We start from the raw sequence: 22,486 nt of genomic DNA, 5'->3' as shown, positions 1-22,486 counted from the left end.
AAACGCAGCCAAACGGAAACTCGAGTGAGAAAATTAGCATGTTCCAATAATTTATTAAATTAGATATTGGCAATAAAAAACAGCTGCCCTAGATATCATAATTAATTAATTAGAGTGCGTTTTGTGATTTATTCTACAATTTAAACGATTCGCGTTAGGTAATCGTATACGGATTTGTAAGTTCTTTGGTAACTTATACAGACATGCAATTTTGCTATTGACGTGACTCATTAACTACTTGATTTAAAACCTGAACACACTAACTAAAAACTCACTCGAGTCGATTACCTTGCTTATACTTAATTATAAGTACTTACCTTACACTATTACCTTATACTATTTGTATATGTAAGAAATGCATGACGCAAAATTACTTACAAATCAATCATGCACTTTATTGTAAAACTTCAGTCCTTCCTAGTGAATGTAACAATTTAAACCCCATAATATAACGTACACCTGACATTGTTATGTTATAAATAAAGGACGTGGTGATGTAGTGCTGAATTATGTTTTTAGACAAAAGTTTGGAGAGAATTTGCCCAGTAACTGGCAAGAACTGGTGGAAAATTGTCCCCGAATATTAAAAGACAGAGTGGTTAACGGACTATTAGTACTTCTCCCTAACAAAGAGGTATGTAGAGAAGATATCTCTTGCTAATTATTGACACCACTCCTGTAGATTTCTTTTCGTACACTTCTTTTACAAGCAGGGTAACGAAAGTTAAGGCTATAAAATTCAATTATGCGGCAAATATATTTTGAGCCCAAGTGTTACCAGATAATTGTATTTTATAGATTAACTGTTGTTCGCTAGATTCTATATACTTGTATAGATGGATGTATACTATGAATCACTGACCTCTATTATATTGTTAAAGTGTATGGAGTTTCTTTTGGGTAACACTAGTTTGCTGCAGGGTTTTAGCAGAGAAAAATTAATCAACTGATAACTCATAATCGTTAAAATTTGGACCTTATTCTAAGAAATTAATTGACCGGAGCGTAGCGAAGGTCTACGTTTCGACTGGAGCATTTTGCTTTTGTATGTCCGGGTGTTCTCCTCTACAGGTCGCAATTCTTAACCGAATCTCGTGAAATTTTGTGACTGGATTCTATGTCTAAATAATTTTTTTTTGTCTGTCCGGTTTTTTGAATTTTTTTAAAATGGCGGAGTCGTGATAGCTCGCGCCTAAATAAATAGTGGTATCGGTACCATACGAGTGTTTTCTTTTTGAGATATGTTTATAGATTAAATGGCCAAAAATTCAGAAAATTTATTTCGCTGGTTTCGGAGGTATTGAGATATTTAATTTTAACTAATTTTAATTTGAGAAGGAGTAGCTAAATTTCGTCAACCCATCTAAGAACTAATTGGCTCAGTTTGTAAACGTTCGCTTTTTCTGTTTGCACAGAGGGTCTGGGTTCGATCCCCAGTAATTGTATGCTGGGATATTATAATTTGTATTTTTTTACACATAAATGCCCGCGCCGAGCCCTCCACGCGCTGCTGCTGGTACCGCCCGAGTATCGTGCGGCCGCTTTCGGGGGGTCATTTCGTTACGCTGCCACCAAATGTTGGAACGATATCCCCCCTCATGTGCGTGAGGCAAAGAGTATCCAACAGTTCAAATCTAGACTTAAAAAGTTTTACATGAATAATCAAAAAGAGTTTGAGAATATACACGTGACCAGCCCCGTGAGGGATGCGTTCATAAAGTTAAACTTTAGGTAAATACTAACCACACGAAACATATGCTATTAAATACTGTTTCTGTATTAACCTGTCCTCTCCCACGGGCTCAAATATGGGTCAAAAAGGATAGGCCAATACATACATTATTAAAGCAACTTTCATTTAAGTCAATGCTCGTGGGACAGGACAGGTTAAGTACCCCGTAAGGCCGCTTGTAGACGTCCGGTATTTTCGCCGGAAAACGGACCGTGTTACGTGGCTACGTCCAGTTTTGTGTGTTGCTACCGACAGCTACACCCAAGAAAACAAGACATCGTCGCCAAACCCGGACAATTGTCCGGCGAAAATACCGGACGTCTACAAGCGGCCTAAGGAAACTATTGTCAAATACTAATGTTTTGTTTTTTATGTGAATTTCATAATTTAAATATTATGTAATCTTAATACCATTCCAATTAGCTGACCAAGGGCGGGTTTAAATTCAGCAAGCTGTACCCGCACCTTTTTCATTACTTACACAATTTGTTGCACAATGTTTAGATTAATACTTACCTACTTACTCCTTATACCTAAGATGGACTAATTACCTACCCCCTTATACTATACCTAAGAACTTATGTAAAAAGTAATGAAATAAACGCATTTGTATTTGTATTGTATTTGTATAAATTTCGTATTGTTTTTTTTTTAATTTACTATATTTAAAGCTCTTAGCACCTTGTTATTTAAAGCTCTGCTCGCGAGGTCTACAGCTCACAGAGCCACTAGTTAACTTCTATTTAGCCCCATGACATGCGTCAAAACAACAGATAAACTAGACTAACTCAAAGTCTATGTACCTATTTGTTCAATTATATTAGACTAGAGTACTAGATAATAGAGATCAGTGATCATTATAAACATCTCAAAATCTTCGTCATGATTCAAAAGCGATTTCATCACATTGCTATAATTTCGTGACTTATTTATTGCTTTAAAATAACTTGGCCCTGTTTTTTGATAAATTTTCAAAAGTTCAAATAACTTGCACGTTGCACCGATCATGATTTAGAGCAGCGGTCGGCAACCAGCGGCCCGCGAGCCTCCCTGGCTATTTTGTATGTAATATTGACATATGACAATGTCTGATAAAGTCATAAATATTAACAAAGTGCGGCCCGCGTCTACTTCGTTAACTGTTATGTGGCCCATGGCTGCTAAAAGGTTGCCGACGGCTGATTTAGAGTGACGCAGCTTTGAAGTACTTATAACCTTTAAATAAGACTAAAATATAGATTACAAAGGATCAGACATTTTATTCCTATCGAGCTAAAGTCAGAGTTTGTCTGAAGTAGATGTTGAAGTGGTTTTCGTTTGCAGGGCGCGCCGCCGCTGTTACATGAGAACAGCTTGTCGGACGACACAAGCGACAGCGATTTGCCGCCACTTCAGTTCCCTGAAGAGGCTTACTGGAATGTTTTCGTAACCGTTGCCAATTCTCCACTCGAAATTTGGCTCCGGATTGTAGGGCCAAATTACAGTGTAAGTATGAATATGTATATCGTAGAGAAGAGGAAGCTTAGGCGCAGATGATTTATCCCCTTATTCATAAACGCATTACAAACCTCAATTAGCTAATAATCGTTTGTCTTTTTGATCTGTCATTTTGACTTATGTATTTGTAAGAAAGGGATAAAACATAATTTAACTAAATCAGGCCGGTAAAGTTTTATGAATAAGGGGTTAAGTATATTTCCTTACTATGTTTCTATTTATAAGTACCTATTTAAACATCATCACTCATCAGGAGGCCGATTTTGAACAACAACTAACAATTTTGATTTAACATATTGTGAAGGTTTTTGATTGCACTCTTCGAGCAACACCGGCTTCCGACACATAGGAAGGGCCAAGCAATATCTTACCGTACAAATCTTTCTGCCATTTTTTGCGGGGGGGAAAGGTGCACACAGTCGCACTTCTCACACACTTACATACAAAATCCAATCTGTAATGACGACACAAATACATAGAAAATGACACACGTCAAAGACAAATCTTGCAAACCTCGATCTCTTTTTGTGTACGGACGAGTCACAAGTGTCACAACACGCACACTAACACATTTTCGTCGCAGTGTTCTGACAAATGAGAAGTCGGATTTGTCGCTCGACCGATGCGCAATTTGTACTGGGCGAGTAAAATCAATAAATCCAACAATTACATGAGACTAAAATATAATAATTGTGTTTAAATATAAACGTATGATATGTAAAAAAAATATTACAAGTGAAATGTAACACCTTCTTTTTGTAAATTTGATGTCCCCGACCTCTTTTTACGACAAAAAACTGAGCAACTAGGCATTTTTCTGCTGCTGTGTTCACGCGCGCGTCTGGACTCGGTCTAGTGGAAAATCCGAGCGCAACTAGTTTTATTACCCGCGCTAGATCAATTGATCTTGTACCTAGGCAGAGGGGAAATAGTGCGAATGCCGCCTCCCTTCCGTGTTGCTCGAAGATTGCACTTATTGTTGCGCGTGAGATGCCTAATAATCAGGATGATCCTTAACAATCAGGATCGGGCTCAAGGCTGCTGTCGCTTTGAAATTATTTTTCGTAAGAACGACTCAGTATATGTATTAGATACAGTATAACGACTCTTAATAAAGTGTCATTCTATGGAACTTGCTAACTATGTAAACAAAAGTCACTAGTAAATTCATCATTCTTTGACAATTTCAATATGGCGGTTTGTTTGAATAGTTAGCAAGTTCCATAGACTGACACTTTAGATTCGCATTGTGGGTTTAACGTGTACAAATGTTTGATTGCAGGATGCCTTCGAAACTTTACTTGCCGACATGGAGAGATATTATAAACATGGCGGCACACCCGTTGATAAAAACATGATTATCAAAAATGCCTGGTAGGTTTCTCGATATTTTGATTTGAAACTGTCAATATAACCTGCAAAACTGTGTTACTTATCAATATTTTTTAAGGTACGCCGTTAACATAGATGACGATGAATGGCAACGAGCGAAAATCTTGGAAATCGAAGAAGATTCAGCGGCTGTTTTTTTGGGCGACCACGGAGACGACGATGTTGTAGACTTGAACAAAATCAAGATTCTTGAGCCACAGTTTAGGAAGCTTCCCGCGCAGGTATTCTACACAACTTTAACTTGTTGTGTTAGGGCTATTAATATGTAGTTAAGAATTGGGACTTCAAAATTCTTAGTTTGGTGAGCACTCGCCAATACGAATAGCAGAGCCTCTATCAATCATTTCCAATAGAGATGAACCGGATATTCGGTTACTATCCGGTATCCGGCCTATCCGGCCTATATTTTAGTATCCGGCCGGATACCGGATAGTGACCTACGATGCCGGATAGTCAGTTTGCTTGATTTCGGAGTAAACAAATTAGATTTAAGAAACAGTCACGGTCATACTCGTACTCGTTTATTATTTTAAAACAATTTAAAGTATTTAAACATTCCACTCGCCTGCACGCGCGCTTATTTCGAACCTAGAAATGAGTGTAGAAACAGGTCAAAACCTGCACAATGCGCACCTGAAAAACCGAAACGTAGGTATAGTTCCGCCGGCCGAATATTCGGCCGATTGTCAGACCGAACATTCGGTATCCGGCCATACAACTATCCGTTGCATCTCTGATTTCCAATAAAACACCTCTTACCTGTTGTTTTACCAAACTAAATAATAATAAAATTGGTACCATATCACATTTAGCTAGTCAGTCTAGTACAGTCAGTCAGCAGCAGAAGTTGCTAAGGGGGCCAGGTGTTGAAAATGATCCAGACGCGACTTTATTGTTAAGGGGCCGGTATATGACGTTTTCGATTTAGACCTCAATTTGTAACCATAATTTGTTCAATAAATGTTTAATAATTGCATTAAATTACACGTAAATTTGTTCACGAAGAAACCGAGTACCGACTCTTCATGCCATTATATTTTTAATTTGCTGTTATTCTCTACAAATCGACACTAAAAGTATCAAAAAATCAAAATACGGAGTTCCGTTTGAGACAGAAGCAAAACAATTTTGTCTTTGACAGTAATTGAATTATTGTATGATTTTGAAAGCTAGATAATTCAGCTACCAATTTATTAGTGTCCGACCGAAACATGTTTTTTTGCCGAAACCGAAACCGAAACCGAATGTTCGGCTTTGGCTCTAGTTTCGGCCGAAACCGAAACCGAAACCGAACCTTTTGTAGACTTGTTAAAATCGTTGAAAAAATGTCATAAAACCGCTTTTACACACATATTATGGGGCTGTCAACACCCAATGTCCTTGAAATTGATGTTACTTAAGCAGTTTTTTAAGAAAATTACTAGAGTTAGACCAAGATAATTCTGCAACGATTTTGATAACACGCGCAATGCATGTGTTATTTTAAACGTCAAAACTTCTGTGAAATTATGACGTATAAATAACATTTGCACTAGTTGCACTGCGTATGCGTATGCTATCAAAATAATTGTAGAACTTTCTTGGTCTAACTCTATTCATTCACCAGTCAATCAAGCTAACATGTAGATATAGGGTCAACCAAAAACGCGAGCGCAGCGAGCGCGAATTTTTTGTTGACAATATCGCAAGGCCGGGTACCGATCTTCACCTGGGCTTAAACGTCCGAAGTGCCCCAGTGAGGCGAACTTTCATGCGAAGTCAAAGCCGTGTCCAACCAATGTCCATTGTATTAAAAAGCGAGATATTTCCTTGAGCGCTGGTGGCCTAGCGGTAAGATCGTGCGACTTTCAATCCGAAGGTCGCAGGCACAAACCCCGGCTCGTACCAATGAGTTTTTCGGAACTTATATACGAAATATCATTTGATATTTACTATTTGCTTTTCGGTGAAGGAAAAACATCGTGAGGAAGCCGCACTAGTCCCGATAAGGCCTAGTTTACTCTCTGGGTTCGAAGGTCAGTCTGATGGCAGTCGCTTTCGTAAAAACTAGTGCCTACGCCAATTTTTGGGATTAGTTGTCAATTGGACCCCAGGCTCCCATGAGCGGTGGCAAAAATTCCGGGATTACGGGAGGAAGATGATGAGTTTTCTTATTATTCCTTTGCCCAGGCCCAGTAACAAACGACAGTGCTATCTCATTTACTCCGATACAATTAGAATTAGACAGTGTGCGCGTTACAGGTATTAACAGCCTCTTAAGACTGCGTCGACCGTCTAGTGGCGCCCTCATTAGTGGAATTGTATTTTATAATAAACCAATTAATTTCTGTACCTATACATGAATCAGTATATGTAGGTACAGTTTAGTTTCATAGTACGAAGTACCATTTCGTAAGTTTCGGCCCGGCCGAAAGGTTCGGCCGTTTTTTGGCCGAAACCGAAACTACAGCCGAAACATGATTTTTTGGCCGAAACTGGCCGAAACCGAAACAGAAACCGAACCTTCGGTCGGACACTACAATTTATTATCGATTTATATTTTTACTCACAAAGACAACACAGAAATTAGTGTCGTGTCATGTTTCGGCTGTAGTTTCGGTTTCGGCCAAAAAACGGCCGAACCTTTCGGCCGGGCCGAAACTTACGAAATGGTACTTCGTACTATGAAACTAAACTGTACCTACATATACTGATTCATGTATAGGTACAGAAATTAATTGGTTTATTATAAAATACAATTCCACTAATGAGGGCGCCACTAGACGGTCGACGCAGTCTTAAGAGGCTGTTAATACCTGTAACGCGCACACTGTCTAATTCTAATTGTATCGGAGTAAATGAGATAGCACTGTCGTTTGTTACTGGGCCTGGGCAAAGGAATAATAAGAAAACTCATCATCTTCCTCCCGTAATCCCGGAATTTTTGCCACCGCTCATGGGAGCCTGGGGTCCAATTGACAACTAATCCCAAAAATTGGCGTAGGCACTAGTTTTTACGAAAGCGACTGCCATCAGACTGACCTTCGAACCCAGAGAGTAAACTAGGCCTTATCGGGACTAGTGCGGCTTCCTCACGATGTTTTTCCTTCACCGAAAAGCAAATAGTAAATATCAAATGATATTTCGTATATAAGTTCCGAAAAACTCATTGGTACGAGCCGGGGTTTGTGCCTGCGACCTTCGGATTGAAAGTCGCACGATCTTACCGCTAGGCCACCAGCGCTCAAGGAAATATCTCGCTTTTTAATACAATGGACATTGGTTGGACACGGCTTTGACTTCGCATGAAAGTTCGCCTCACTGGGGCACTTCGGACGTTTAGGCCCAGGTGAAGATCGGTACCCGGCCTTGCGATATTGTCAACAAAAAATTCGCGCTCGCTGCGCTCGCGTTTTTGGTTGACCCTATATCTACATGTTAGCTTGATTGACTGGTGAATGAATAGAGTTAGACCAAGAAAGTTCTACAATTATTTTGATAGCATACGCATACGCAGTGCAACTAGTGCAAATGTTATTTATACGTCATAATTTCACAGAAGTTTTGACGTTTAAAATAACACATGCATTGCGTGTGTTATCAAAATCGTTGCAGAATTATCTTGGTCTAACTCTAGTAATTTTCTTAAAAAACTGCTTAAGTAACATCAATTTCAAGGACATTGGGTGTTGACAGCCCCATAATATGTGTGTAAAAGCGGTTTTATGACATTTTTTCAACGATTTTAACAAGTCTACAAAAGGTTCGGTTTCGGTTTCGGTTTCGGCCGAAACTAGAGCCAAAGCCGAACATTCGGTTTCGGTTTCGGTTTCGGCAAAAAAACATGTTTCGGTCGGACACTAACAGAAATTCAATCTCAAATGTAAACTTTCGAACAATTTCCATACATTGACGACATCACTCAAAATTCTTCTTCAAGTCAGATGCCCGTTGGGGCTACACCGGAGCACACGTGTACTTCTTCAAATGAAAATGACAGTTTGATTTTCTTGCTTTTGACAATTATATTGATATTAAATCATATACGCACACGAGAAAGTATACCAGTAGATAAATTGTATTTCAAAAAATAGGGTACATAAATAGCAGCAGCATAATTTGATTTGCTGTTATAATGGTTGGAAACCGCAGTAAACTATCTTAAAACAATACGATTACAGTCGAATTTAAGTATTATGTTCCTTCAAAACTCGCTTAAAATGAAAAAAGTTTAAAGACTCATCTTTACTGATTGGGATCAATTTTTATTATGCTGGTATCATTTTGCGTCAGTTTAAAAACGTATTTGACTTCTGTAGTACGTCAATGAATTTTGATGACAATTGTAATCTTGTATTATATTATAGAACTTTTATCTTAAAATATTGCCTATTAACAGGAAGAGTTATGTAATTCGTATAAGTAATACCTGAAAGTCTTGTACCTAGATCTGTAATACCATGGATTGCGACGAATAAAGGCTTGGCCACACACAGAGCGCGACGCAGCGCCGCGTCCGCGCCGCGTGATGCCGACGCGAAGCCTGGTCAAACAGGGCGCGCGCCGATCGCGCCGGCCTCACGCTCTCAACACGCCCTCAAGGCGCGCGTGAACGCGGCGCGGCCGCGCGGGAACGCGGCGCACCGCTCGCTGCCTACGTCCGATCCTACTGACGTGACCTTGCGCGACGCGGCGGGCCGCCGCGTTCGCTCGGCGCAGCGCTGCGCACGCGCCGCGCGGACGCAATGGGCCGCGCGGCGCGGGGCGCGACAGAAGCGGGGCGTGATACCGGCGGGACGCAGTCTGTTTGACGTCGGTAACCTGTTAGCATGTGCCGCGGTCGCGCGGCGTGGACGCGGCGCTGCGTCGCGCTCTGTATGTGGCCAAGCCTTAAATGATTATGATTATGCCGTTCGTTCCGTCTATATGTATAATGCGTGTATAGTAGTATACCCTATAATGGACACGGAACCAGTAATGGGACAAAAAAACACAATTCCTCTAAAATATGTATATAAAAGTAGTTTATAAACACTGGATATATTTTTATCATAAATAAGAGTCCTAGAGCTGATTATGTTTGAATTTTTATTAAATTCGGTTATTTTTTAAGAAATGTGCGTCAACCCAAAAGTTGTCGTGCCACTGAAAAAAAATATCACTAAAAATTCTTAACAACTTCGCTAAGAGAGGTGAGTTAATTTATTAAATTTTAATTAATTAATACTTGATGAAAACTAGAATGTGTTTTGTTAATTGCATTTACCATGAGATAAGGTATACAACACACTATGTTGTGACTCCACAGATGTAAAAAAATAGTGGTATTTGGCCCAATCCCATTATAGGAGCTGTAAAACTGCATACCTCCTATGATGGGACAATTGACATAATGATGCTTGCCATGCCATAATTTCATGTTTAAAACAATACAGAAGTAAAATGTAGTTACGAAATATGTCAACCAGGAGGTATTCTCGGACTTAGGATAAATTAATATCGTTTTTCCAAACTTTTATTTAACTTGCCTTGTTAGTTAGTGTGGGTCAAATCTTGGTAGCTGAATTTGACCCACTTTTCGATTTCCGATTCAGTTGAAATTTTGTGTAAGTACGTAACTTTATCGCAATAAACCCTAACTAATTGTGTTTGGGTATATTAGAATTGTCTCGATGAATCTAATACAATAATAATTGGCTGTGGAAAGAAAAATACATTCAGCGATAAAAGCTTATACCAAAAATTGATTTTTTTGCCATAACTTATTCCCCATTTCAATATTTTATACTGATAGAGCAATGTCCATTATAGGGGGCACATTACTGGATCCACGTCCATTACCGGGGGCCCATTACTGGAGCTTTGGTGTCCATGACTGGAGAAAAAAAACATAGTTTTAATTTGTTAATTATGTGGAAACTCATTGCAATATCTTTGATACAACACGCCTAAAACATGAAAGGCGGATAGGACTTTCATCTTTTAACACGCTAAGCGGAAGAACATTTACATGTACAAGGGAAATATCATAAATACTCCAAATTTCCTCTTAAATGTCCCATGACTGGTGCTGTTACTATACGTGCTGTTCTCTGAAAATCTTCAAGAAAAAATAACGGCTAGACCAGCACTAAGTACTAGCGAGTTTTTGCGGCTTTGGAGACCGAGATGAAGCTTACAGGCCAATAGCGCTCTAGTTATTGTTATGTATACCTATGTATCAAATGTTTTATAAATTACCTATAAAAAGCAATGTTTTATTTCGATTAGGTCTACATTTTGTGCATATTGCATATCTGAAGTATTTTCGTACTAAACTTGAAACTTTCGTTGAAACTAAATAAAATAATTATTCCAAATGTACAGTCGCCTGCAATTTATGTTACACAACGAAGGCCGCAAAAATATCTGACACTATCTTATTTGTAGAACCATAAGACCATGTCACATATTTTTGCGGCCTTCGAAGAGTAGGTACCGTCATTATCACCAACTTTGCCCGCTTTTTTTTTAAAACGAATTACTCAATAAATATCACATCATATGACTTTTTTTGCTCAGCACGTCCATTGTGATCAAACGCATCAGTTTATTTGAAAAAAGAAAAATATTTTTTATCGTGTTTTTACCCATTTTTTTGCGTTTTAGAGGGCGGGCAAAGATATAGGGGTTTTCGCCAACATTGCCCACGTTAATTTGGTATTCAAATACAGCTCGTATGATGATGATGTCTAAGGATCACTTAAAGCAATCCTACCATTCCCTGTTAATAACGACTGGGACATAACTTAACGATAAGTGTAAAAACTTTTAAATAAATTTGCTGGGCAATGTTGCCTACTCGTTTTTGCCCATTTCCAAATAAGGCTCGCCTAAGCATTTTACAAAGGCTAGGGTTGTGTTGTGTAGGTTTTTCATTCGTTAACGGGATAAAACATCTAAATAAAGGATAATAAGACAAATAAATACAGTATATATTTATAAACTTATTTTAGTGTACAAACATAACCTTCTTTTACTTGCGAAGTTGGGTAAATTAGATGAAAGTAACAACCCTAATCCGTTTTTGGTGGTGGGCAATGTTGGTATGGATGCCAAATTACCGGATTACTTTGCCCACCGCTAAAACTTTTGTGTATTTAAGCCTTTTTAGTTTAAATCTCAATCATAGTGAGTATTATATTCTTTGATCTCAATAGACATAATCTATGCTTCATGTGTTATAAATCAAACCCGGAAATATTTGTCAAAGGGTTCTCAATTTTTTCTACTTGCATTCATTATTTATCAATTTTTTTGCCCGCCGAAATATACCCTATATTAGACAACTCGCTCAAACTCAAAATTCCCAAGTCAAGTTATGCACAAGTTTGGTATATAGTTTTGTCAGAAATATAACCTATTTTCTACTAAAAATAGCAGGGTGGCCATAACTATTATAATTTTTTCTACATTAACGAATTTGTTTAAAATTGTCGTTTTGGGCAAAGTTTCCCTGGAGGCAAAGTTGGCGCTAATGACGTAACATATTATTGCAGGTGACTGTACATAAATGTTTCGGTGATTTTGAGATTATTTTCCAGGTTAGTTTACTAACAATCAAGTTATGCAGATACCGATTTCGTGAACGTATAAGTAGTAAGGTACCGCTATTGTTTAGCGATACCGATTATTTTTGAAGGTAAAACGATACCGGTTGAAATATAAAGATATTAAAATTACAGCAGGGACAACCATTTTTTATAGGTGTACCTAAACCATCATTGGCCGAGCGTTAGCAAAGGTCTCCGTTTCAGCTTGGGCAAAAATGCTTTTGTATGTTCTCCTTTGCAGATCACATTTCTCAACTGATTCTCGTGAAAATTTGTAAGCAGGTTCGATAGAACTATTCTGTTTCGCTTTATCCGCCAAAATGGAATTGCCACCCTGCTGAAACTTTATTTATTTAAATTCCTATTGAATGGATTTTGCACCTTATGTAAAACCGTATAGAGTAGTAAATAACATTTTACATCTGACTTAATGACATCTTGTTTTATTCGCTTTAATTGTACAAAACGCGTATCTCGACAAAGCAATATTAGGTAATAAAACAGTCAACAATCAAATGAATAGGGAATATTAGGCAAAGCTCTGCGTAGGTGGCACCTTTGTGGCACATACAGTAAACAAACCACATTGACACATCACACGTCACGTCAATCACATGGCCTACCGCGAAACAAGAAAATCGAAATTTCGTTATCTAATCTCTCTATCACTCTTGCATATTCGAGCGATAAAGAGGCAGATAACTAAATTTCGATTTTCGCGTTTACCGGTAGGCCCTTGTTAACAAACCGCCTTGAAGCATCAATGTCATATTTTATTGTCTGTGAAAACTTGTCAAAAAACAGTTTAAGGCACAGTATGTATAAGTTAGTCTATGAATTTACTGAGTCGGTAGTGCTGCACTCTGGCGGCAGAACATTGCAGTAATATAATATCCCCTATTAAATAGGTACGTCACGTGTGACATGAACAGACAAGGAAAGCAAGATTAAATGCATTGTTTCTCTTTCATCTTTCAATGGAACGCTTTTACCCTCAAAGGAGGCTAGTGGTCAATACTAAACTAAAAGTCCAATCTTAAAAAAACATGATGGGTCACTGATAGAGATGGGTAGTGAGTAAATACTCACGGGTAAATACCGAGTAAATACTCAGTATTTACTCAATATACCCGTATTTACTCGTTTATACCCAAATTGGTGGGTATAAACTATTTAGAGTGCTGAAAGGGGCATATAAATTTGAAATATAGGTGTGTTTTGTAAGCCGCTACTGGATTAAGTACTCAAAATTGCAAGAAATTTATTTTAAAGAGGGGCACTCCATACATGTAACTAATTGTCACAAAAAAAAAATTCAGAAACCACCAACGTGTTGCACATCATTAAATGGGTCTTTAAAAATAACTAGAATGTTTCTAAGAACATTTTTGGATAAATTGTATATTTTTGGAAAAAAACCGTTTCGAAAGGCCAAAATAATGTTTATCTCTCTATAACTTTAGAACCAAAGTTCAGAAAAAATATGAAAACATATCGGGAGATTAGCCGTATAATAGAGTACAAAAAACAATATTTTGAACTTCATCGGTTGAGCCATTTTTGAGTTTTCTTTAAAAAACCCTTAATAAAAGGTCGTTAGTGCCGCGTAAACACGCACTTTTGCACGACATGCAGTTATCTAGAACATCGATAGAATTTAAGTACCATATTTTTAAAGTAAATACCTTCTTATTTAAAACAAAATTGTCAACTATGCATTATCACAATTTGCCTCTCACTAATAATTACCTTTTTTTCCTAAATTAAGCGTCCTATATGCTTTTTATTTTATAGATATTGTTAATACACGTTAGCACTCTTCAATAAAAGACAATTTTGTTCTTAAATCTCACTTTTTGAATATTTTATAAGCAATCGTTTTTACTCACCTAAATGAGTAAATACGGGTATTTATCGGGTGCTTTGAGTAAATACCGAGTAAATACTCAGTATTTACTCACCCCTACCCATCTCTAGTCACTGACCTGTCCCAGTAAAGTGAGGTAGTGTGCGAGAAGTGCGCTTGTGTGTGAAATGGGGTAAATTGTGAGTGTCAGGATGGCGGGTGTACATCAACAAATGGAGCTGCGGTATACGTCAGGAGTTAGTGCTAGCAATGTGCCAAATGTGCGCCAAAATTGGAGCAATGTGCTCTTTAAACTCCAGAGATATTTAAGAAATAGATGACGCCCGCCATCCTGACGTCAGGTTGGCGGGCGCATTTCCAGTTCCAGCTAATGGCTGCCTACTCGAAGGTGAAAGTACTGCCTAAGGTTAGTGCTCGCAATGTGCTTCCACATGTATGAAGCACAATGAAATTCAGAGAGCGGTTAACGAGTAATATGGAATTGAATAAAAATATATATAGACGCCTGCTTATTTTAAATAGCGATATCACATCTTCATTGCAGGCAGTTCAGGCGCACACAAAACATGCAGGCGCTTTACACAAAAAGTGATTAATAACATGATACTGGATACTAAACGCGTCTTAAGACGTATTATTTATATTATATTATTAATAGAGTCATGTTACTTATTGAACTTGCGAGAAACACGCAAAAAACTCGTTTAGGTACCGTAAAAACGAACACTCGGTAAAATATTTATATTACTCTACGACCAACTATGTATTACACACATTAAGTGTTACTATTGCTTGAAGCTAGAACATTTTCTAAAAAAAATGTGTCTACGTTAACCCATTCAAGGCCAGCGACTCTGCGTATGTGGGTCATGCTCAAACAGTCCCACAGGGCCAGTAACTCGCATGGGTCGTTCTACCGTTTCGTGCCGATTTGCCACTTTTTAGGGTTCCGTACCCAAAGGGTAAAACGGGACCCTATTACTAAGACTGCGCTGTCCGTCCGTCCGTCCGTCTGTCCGTCCGTCCGTCCGTCTGTCACCAGGCTGTATCTCACGAACCGTGATAGCTAGACAGTTGAAATTTTCACAGATGATGTATTTCTGTTGCCGCTATAACAACAAATACTAAAAATAGAATAAAATAAAGATTTAAGTGGGGCTCCCATACAACAAACGTGTCTTTTGACCGAAGTTAAGCAACGTCGGGCAAGGTCAGTACTTGGATGGGTGACCGTTTTTTTTTTTTGCCGTTTTTTGCATTATGGTACGGAACCCTTCGTGCGCGAGTCCGACTCGCACTTGCCCGGTTTTTAAGGGGATTTTTTTTTATTTTGAAGTTACAGTGTAGATTTTGATATTGTGAATGTGTATACGTATTGTGTATATTATTTTAAGAAAGGCACCAACCAAGGGATGGTAATGAAACACGAATAGAAGGAAATGAAATTAGATTAAATTATATAAATTAACTTTATAGGTCAAAATCAAAGTGATAATATTTTAAACGATGGAACCATAAATATCTTGGCTTTTAAAAAGTATATCTACCCTGTTGACCTGTTTAATATAATAATCTACTTTTTAACAATACTTTTTACGATGTTTCAGTATTCGTCTTCGGTCTCATTATTTGTCAGAACTAGAAACATATGTATAATAATGAGATTTGTAATCTAAAAAAACTGCTTACATGAATGAAATTAAAAAAGAAATTGTTATAAAAACAACCGTTATTTATGATAAAATATATTATCCGGGAAAGAACTGAGGCAAAATGTTAAACTATCCAGTATCGATGTAGGTAATGTGACTTATCCGTCTTTGTAAAGGGCAGATGCTGTTTTTTTAAATAATGAAATGGGCCAGAATATTTCATTTCGGACACGACCATGATAAGCCGTTTCAAAGGGGATGGCGGGCCGAGGCATAGCTGCAGGACAGCAGAGCTTGGAGATGAACAAATAGTGGTGTATTAAAAAGCAAACTAGCGGACCGCAAACACGATATTGAGCTCTAAAGCCGTTGGAGGTCGAAGAGCGTACTCTACGGAACACCAAAACCCTGTGTAGATAGAGGCCAAAGACCGAGTACGCTCCAATAATCAAAATACTTATTACAAATATCAAACTCCATAGGGTTGTAGACTCAACAAGTCGCACTTTCAAGAAAAATGCAAAGGCCAAGCCGCAGGAGGGTCCGAGATCACATTGGTTAAATTTCAAGCTCTCTTGTCTCGCAGTTAGGCCTTCTATGGAAGCGCAACGTGATCAGACGGACTGGGCCTTCAGCTTTTATGCGGACCCCGGCCTTTGGCATCACTTAGGCAAGTTCTGCTCTCTTGCAGATTGATATTTGGCCTTGTACAGAAATGTGCCCCTGTCTGAAGCTCCCCCGGGCCTTCGGCCTTGCTTTTTAACCCATTCAGGGCCAGCGACTCAGCGTATGGGTCATGCTCAAACAGTTCCGCAGGGCCAGTGACTCACATGTGAGTCTTGAATAAATTCTGATTTAAACTTAAACGAAACGTAATTTGATGTAATAACGTAAGTATCATATCAGCTAACAACCATTTCTATAAGGTATATTAGGTTAAAAAATTATAAACACGTATTTTTTAATGAAAACAGGGTCTAGAATATTCAAGTTTGGTTTACTATCAGTGCAATATAGTAAATATACTGAAATTCTAGATACATATGCGATGCAAGCAAACAGAAAAATCCATATTTAAATAAAACAAAAAATATATATATTTCAGAAGTTATTGACATGGCTCAAGGTATGGGTCACCGTGGCCGGGCGCTACTTGTAAAAACTACTAATGTTTCCGTAGCAGGCTAAAATAAACTTTATTGGCTGGTTTTAAAGCTTATTTCATGTTGAAGCTGGTTGATATTGTACCATTTTACAACCGATTACTGTTTGGATGATGGTAAGCCACATTTTGTCGGAACCAAACCGTAGTATAATAATATTTTGTTTTGTATGAGGGGTAAGGCAACTAGGATTTTCTCCCACTGTACTTTTATGTCATAATATTTGGTGATCGTTGTATTGTATCTTAGGCAATTACCTACTAACAATGATGTTAAGGTTCATTTTTTTCGTTTCAATATAAAACAAGGCGGTTGAAACAGTCATCACTAACTAATATGTATTGTATTACAAATAGTTCTTTAAAACATCATAGTTTCTACGGCAGATTAGAAAGTAAGTACTATAATACATTTTAAGTTCTCTATTGTTACTAATATAATGGCGTTTACCAAAACAAAGCTAAATGACCGACGAGGTGTAAGCTTATCGGACACACTTGGACACAATAAACAAGGAATGCATCCGAGCGGCGGCGGCGGTATTATCTTTCATGTGGTATTTGTCACAAGAGTTCAAGAAGTGATTCATCCCATCCCCCCTATGTGAGATGTATTCTAGAGTAACATGGGAATAGTTATTTGTACAACAAGAGATCAAAGTTTGATATTTCTTCGAGTGCTTATTTTGAGTCCCGTGCAAGCGAAAGATTCTATAATAGATTCACGAGCGTAGCGAGTGAATCTAATTTAGAATCTTGAGCGTAGTAAGGGATTCAAAAGCGCACGAGATGTAAATAACTTTGATCTCGTGTAGTACACAAAATTTTTCACCCTAAGCAGTGAGAACCTACCTAGAGGGACAGAGATAATAGAACCCAAGTATATCGAACTTGTATTAGACCCCGCATGTTGAAATGACATTTGACTATAAAGGTCACTTGAATGTCATTTTGTCTCACTCAGTGAGCAAAATCGCATTTTGCTCACTGAGTGAGACACACAGTGAGCAAAATGCGATTTTGCTCACTGAGTGAGACAAAATGACTCAGTGAGCAAAATCGCATTTTGCTCACTGTTTTTAAGAAGCAAAGTACCCTTGTTCTAGCTGCTGAGGTGAAAATATTATTTAGTCACGATTTATTCGTGGGCGACTTTATACTCCTCCTGTGCTGTTTAGTGATTTCGTATTTTGTGACTATGGCTATGGATTACCGGAATTTGAACCCGCCTAACCAAACTGCAATAATTAGTTTTTTTTTATAGGCACAGAAAAACGGTGGTTAGTAAAAATGTTGCATAATGCTGTTCAACTGGCCGGCTTCATAAGCGGCGATTTATTTACCGTGCGCGCCAGGCTCGAGACCCATAAGCTGAGTCATACGTTTTAGCTAAAAACGGTTTGTATGGTGGCCCGGCGTATTGTGTACGCTCAGCGGTTCGTGGCCATGAATGGGTTAATACATTCGGCTATTCATAATGATAATCATATTTATTTGCAGAAAAAGGGTTATTGGTTCTTGTTTGAGGTCAGCTCCATTGAAGCTGTCTTTGACCTCGCACGATTGCGCCCGCTGCCAATAGTTAAAAGAAATTTTTAACACTTTTTGTGGAGCCCGGCTTTCGGCATCGCTTGCAATTGGGCATTGGAATAGTTTAAGGTCTACTCTCCTGCGAAAGCTCGGTTTCAGCCTCGCAGGAAAGCGCGCCACAATCGGACGCTCCGAGCTGCCTGCTCTTTCTTTGCGGAACTCGCAGAAAGGGGTGGGAATGGGACGTTTCTCTCCAGTTCTAGATGGTGTTGGACCATTGTTTCATGAACTTTCTAGATTTTTTTAAACCTTGGCCTCTGGACGGTTACAAAGTTTCAAGAAACTCGTTTTTTTAACTTAGCACAGGAAGAGGCTCCCGGGAGCAGATTTTTGTGAGACCCTCCTCATAAATATCTGCCATCGGAGGGCTCGCCCTTGAGCTTTATTCAAGGACTATCAAAAGTTTTCAGTATTTTAATTATCATAAATTTTACATTAACAGGCGTTAGATAAGTTTCAATAGGGTCAAAATGTTCCGCATTTATAAAATGTTGGAAATATGATGTATCTATCCGATATATTTACAATATTTGCCATGAAAAAAAAACTACTTACGCGCCTATCTGCTTATTTATATGCAATATCCACAACCAACAGGATTCCCATGGCATAGTGTCGGGTATAGGTAAGTAACCTATACCCTGAAACTCTGTCAAACGGTCTAACGAAATCGAAAGAATTGGACATACATACGTTTCAAAACACGAGTTATTATTTGAGAGCGTATGTGTGCATAAACCTCTTGGGCTGTGGGCTAAAAACATAAAAAGGTATCACATCTTTCATACAAAATTATTGTTAATTTCCTTCCAAACTGGTTAATTTCCTTCACCCGAAAATATTGGAAGGAATGGAGAGGGTTGAATTGGAGTGGAATGAACTTTCGACGGTTTTTTTTTATTATCTTTATCGTCTTTAAGGCTAGAATGTCATCAAGTAAAAGTAATGAAGATATACCAAAATGCTAACACATTATTAACAAGGTGATTTTTTTGCAATAGATAGCACCAAATTACTTAATGGATAATAATGTGTACTAACCGTGACAAAGTGCCTTGCCGGTGAGGAGAACCAAAATTACTCGTAAATCAAGAGCGCGAAACCTCCTTCGTTGACGTATTGCGGTAGACTAAGGTAGTAAAAACACGTAGCAATCACAGTTATTCGTGAATAAAGGCGCGTTTAGATTTGGCATGACTGGCAATTTTTTAGACTAGAAATGGAGCCTTTCGTGTGACAAAATTAAAAAGTACGTTCTCTCTATGACGTGAGGGTATTATTATGGATTTTGATCCCACATTTGCCCATAATCAGGAAAATAAAATTAAATTGACGCCAGTACAAAGAAACGAGCTTGCGCATGAATTGACACACAATGCTTCAATAGTGGTTCATAACAAATTAGTCAATGCATCAATGGATGTAGGAGATGTAGAGCCTCCACATATACCTACAAGTGGATATTTGAGACAGATCAAATATGAACACAAATGCTGTGAACATTCTAGGTTTATAATCATAATCATAATCATAATCATAATCTTTATTGCTTGTGAGAAATGGGTTACATTGCCAGTAATTACTATTGTAACAATATTTCACTCAAACAATGGTCCAACACCATCTAGAACTGGAGAGGAGCGTCCCATTCCCACCCCTTTCTGCGAGATCCGCAAAGAAAGAGCAGGCAGCTCGGAGCGTCCGATTGTGGCGCGCTTTCCTGCGAGGCTGAAACCGAGCTTTCGCAGGAGAGTAGACCTTAAATTGTTCCAATGCCCAATTGCAAGCGATGCCAAAAGCCGGGCTCCGCAAAAGGTGTTAAAATTTATTTTAACTATTGGCAGCGGGCGCAATCGTGCGAGGTCAAAGACTGAGCTTCAATGGAGCTGACCTCAAACAAGAACCAATAACCCTTTTTCTGCAAATAAATATGATTATGATTATGAATAGCCGAATGTATTAAAAAGCAAGGCCGAAGGCCCGGGGGAGCTTCAGACAGGGGCACATTTCTGTACAAGGCCAAATATCAATCTGCAAGAGAGCAGAACTTGGCTAAGTGAGGCCAAAGGCCGGGGTCCGCATAAACGCTGAAGGCCCAGTCCGTCTGATCACGTTGCGCTTCCATAGAAGGCCTAACTGCGAGACAAGAGAGCTTGAAATTTAACCAATGTGATCTCGGACCCTCCTGCGGCTTGACCTTTGCATTTTTCCTCGAAAGTGTGACTTGTTGAGTCTACAACCCTATGGAGTTTGTGATTTATAATAAGTATTTTGATTATTGGGGCGTACTCGGCCTTTGGGCTCTTGCACAGGGTTTTGGTGTTTCGTAGAGTACGCTCTTCGACCTCCAACGGCTTTAGAGATGAATATCGTGTTTGCGGTCCGCTAGGTTGCTTTTTAATACACCACTATTTGTTCATCTCCAAGCTCTGCTGCCCTGCAGCTTTACCTCGGCCCGCCATTCCCTTTGAAACGGCTTATCATGGTCGTGTCCGAAATGTAATATTCTGGCCCACTTCATTATTTAAACAAACAGCATCTGCCCTTTACAAAGACGGCTAAGTCACATTACCTACATCGATACTGGATAGTTTAAATTTTTGCCTCAGTTCTTTCCCGGATAATATATTTTATCATAAATAACGATTGTTTTTTATAACAATTACTTTTTTAATTTCATTTATGTAAGCAGTTTTGTAGATTACAAATCTCATTATTATACATATGTTTCTAGTTCTGACAAATAATGAGACCGAAGACGAATACTGAAACATCGTAAAAAGTATTTTTAAAAAGTAGATTATTATATTAAACAGGTCAACAGGGTAGATATACTTTTTAAAAGCCAAGATATTTATGGTTCCATCGTTTAAAATATTATCACTTTGATTTTGACCAATAAAGTTAATTTATATAATTTGTGACGTTCAACGGGAAAAGGTACCTTATGAGGGTTTCTAGTTTCGGAGATATTAAATGTTTTGTAAAGAGGTGAAAAAATGCTAAATTTTTTTTTATTGTGTGATCTGAAATCTTAATGCGTAACGTTTGTTTACCTGTTTTTATTTTTGTTATAAGTTAGTTATAAGCCTAGTAATGTCGTCTCAGAGTTTAGTAGAAAAGGTACCTCATGGAAAAAAGATTGAAAATTCCCAAAAAAACTAGTCAATACGGGAAAAGAAGTTTGGTAGAGAACTGTATTAGCATTCTGCAAAACTAATTTGATAATTTCAGTTCTGGTTGGGGCGCCTCGCAAATATTATAACCGTACATTGACCGACATCACAAATCCAAGTAGACTGCTATTATACCAAAGTTACTCTCGTCAAGTCTTTCTTAACTAGAATGATCTTCATTTGGTTTGGTCGCATGCAGTAAATCAGCCATTGGTTTGCTGAAAAATGCCAATACCCGACGCATTACCTTATGGAATATCTGAGGTCATTGAACCTCAATGCCGCTCATCTTCAATAGCAACCGAAATATATTATTGATAAGAAATAGACGATTTATACCATTACCAAAATATTATTAGTTTATCCTAACTGTTCCATCATCATCATGCCTCATCATGTAACTTGACCACAAGGTACCTTTTCATTACATACAAATTATTGGTCTTTTTTAAGATTATTATGACGAAGAACTAATTAAATTTGGGGCAGTTTAATGTAAATTAATATTTTCTATTCATAAAAGATAAACTGTAATATGATTGATATTTTATAGTGATGTATTATTAGATTTATTTCCATAAGGTACCTTTTCGTAAATGTATGGAGCAAATACTGTTATTGTTATTGTTAGAACATATAAACCTATCAGGTTGTAAACCTTACGCCATGAGCTGGCGACTATTTTGTTTTGTCTGTGGTTTTCTATTTTGTCAGTTTACTTGAACAAATGAATATATATATCGTTTTTCTGTCTGCACAAATAATGTTTTACTCTATTCAATCCTGGTAGAATTCCACTCTAAACCCAATAGGTTTGGGCCCAGGATACGCGAATAATTAGTACGTA

The 22,486-nt window shown here is 38.1% G+C and overlaps 1 protein-coding gene across 1 annotated transcript in view; it reads left to right on the top strand.

The window, feature by feature from the left end:
- The window catches only part of LOC134789918 (tudor domain-containing protein 7-like), a 58,130-nt gene that overhangs the window by 5,537 nt on the left and 30,107 nt on the right, over positions 1-22,486 (top strand). The window contains exons 10-13 of the mRNA XM_063760611.1: positions 520-634; positions 3,056-3,217; positions 4,512-4,603; positions 4,680-4,842. Coding sequence (XP_063616681.1) covers positions 520-634; positions 3,056-3,217; positions 4,512-4,603; positions 4,680-4,842 — 532 coding nt within the window. The remainder of the gene's footprint in view (positions 1-519; positions 635-3,055; positions 3,218-4,511; positions 4,604-4,679; positions 4,843-22,486) is intronic.

The sequence above is a fragment of the Cydia splendana genome, chromosome 4 (assembly GCF_910591565.1).
Source record: "Cydia splendana chromosome 4, ilCydSple1.2, whole genome shotgun sequence".
Taxonomy (NCBI): domain Eukaryota; kingdom Metazoa; phylum Arthropoda; class Insecta; order Lepidoptera; family Tortricidae; genus Cydia; species Cydia splendana.
The sequence above is the reverse complement of the archived record's forward strand: the minus strand, read 5'-3'. Positions and strand labels throughout refer to the sequence as shown.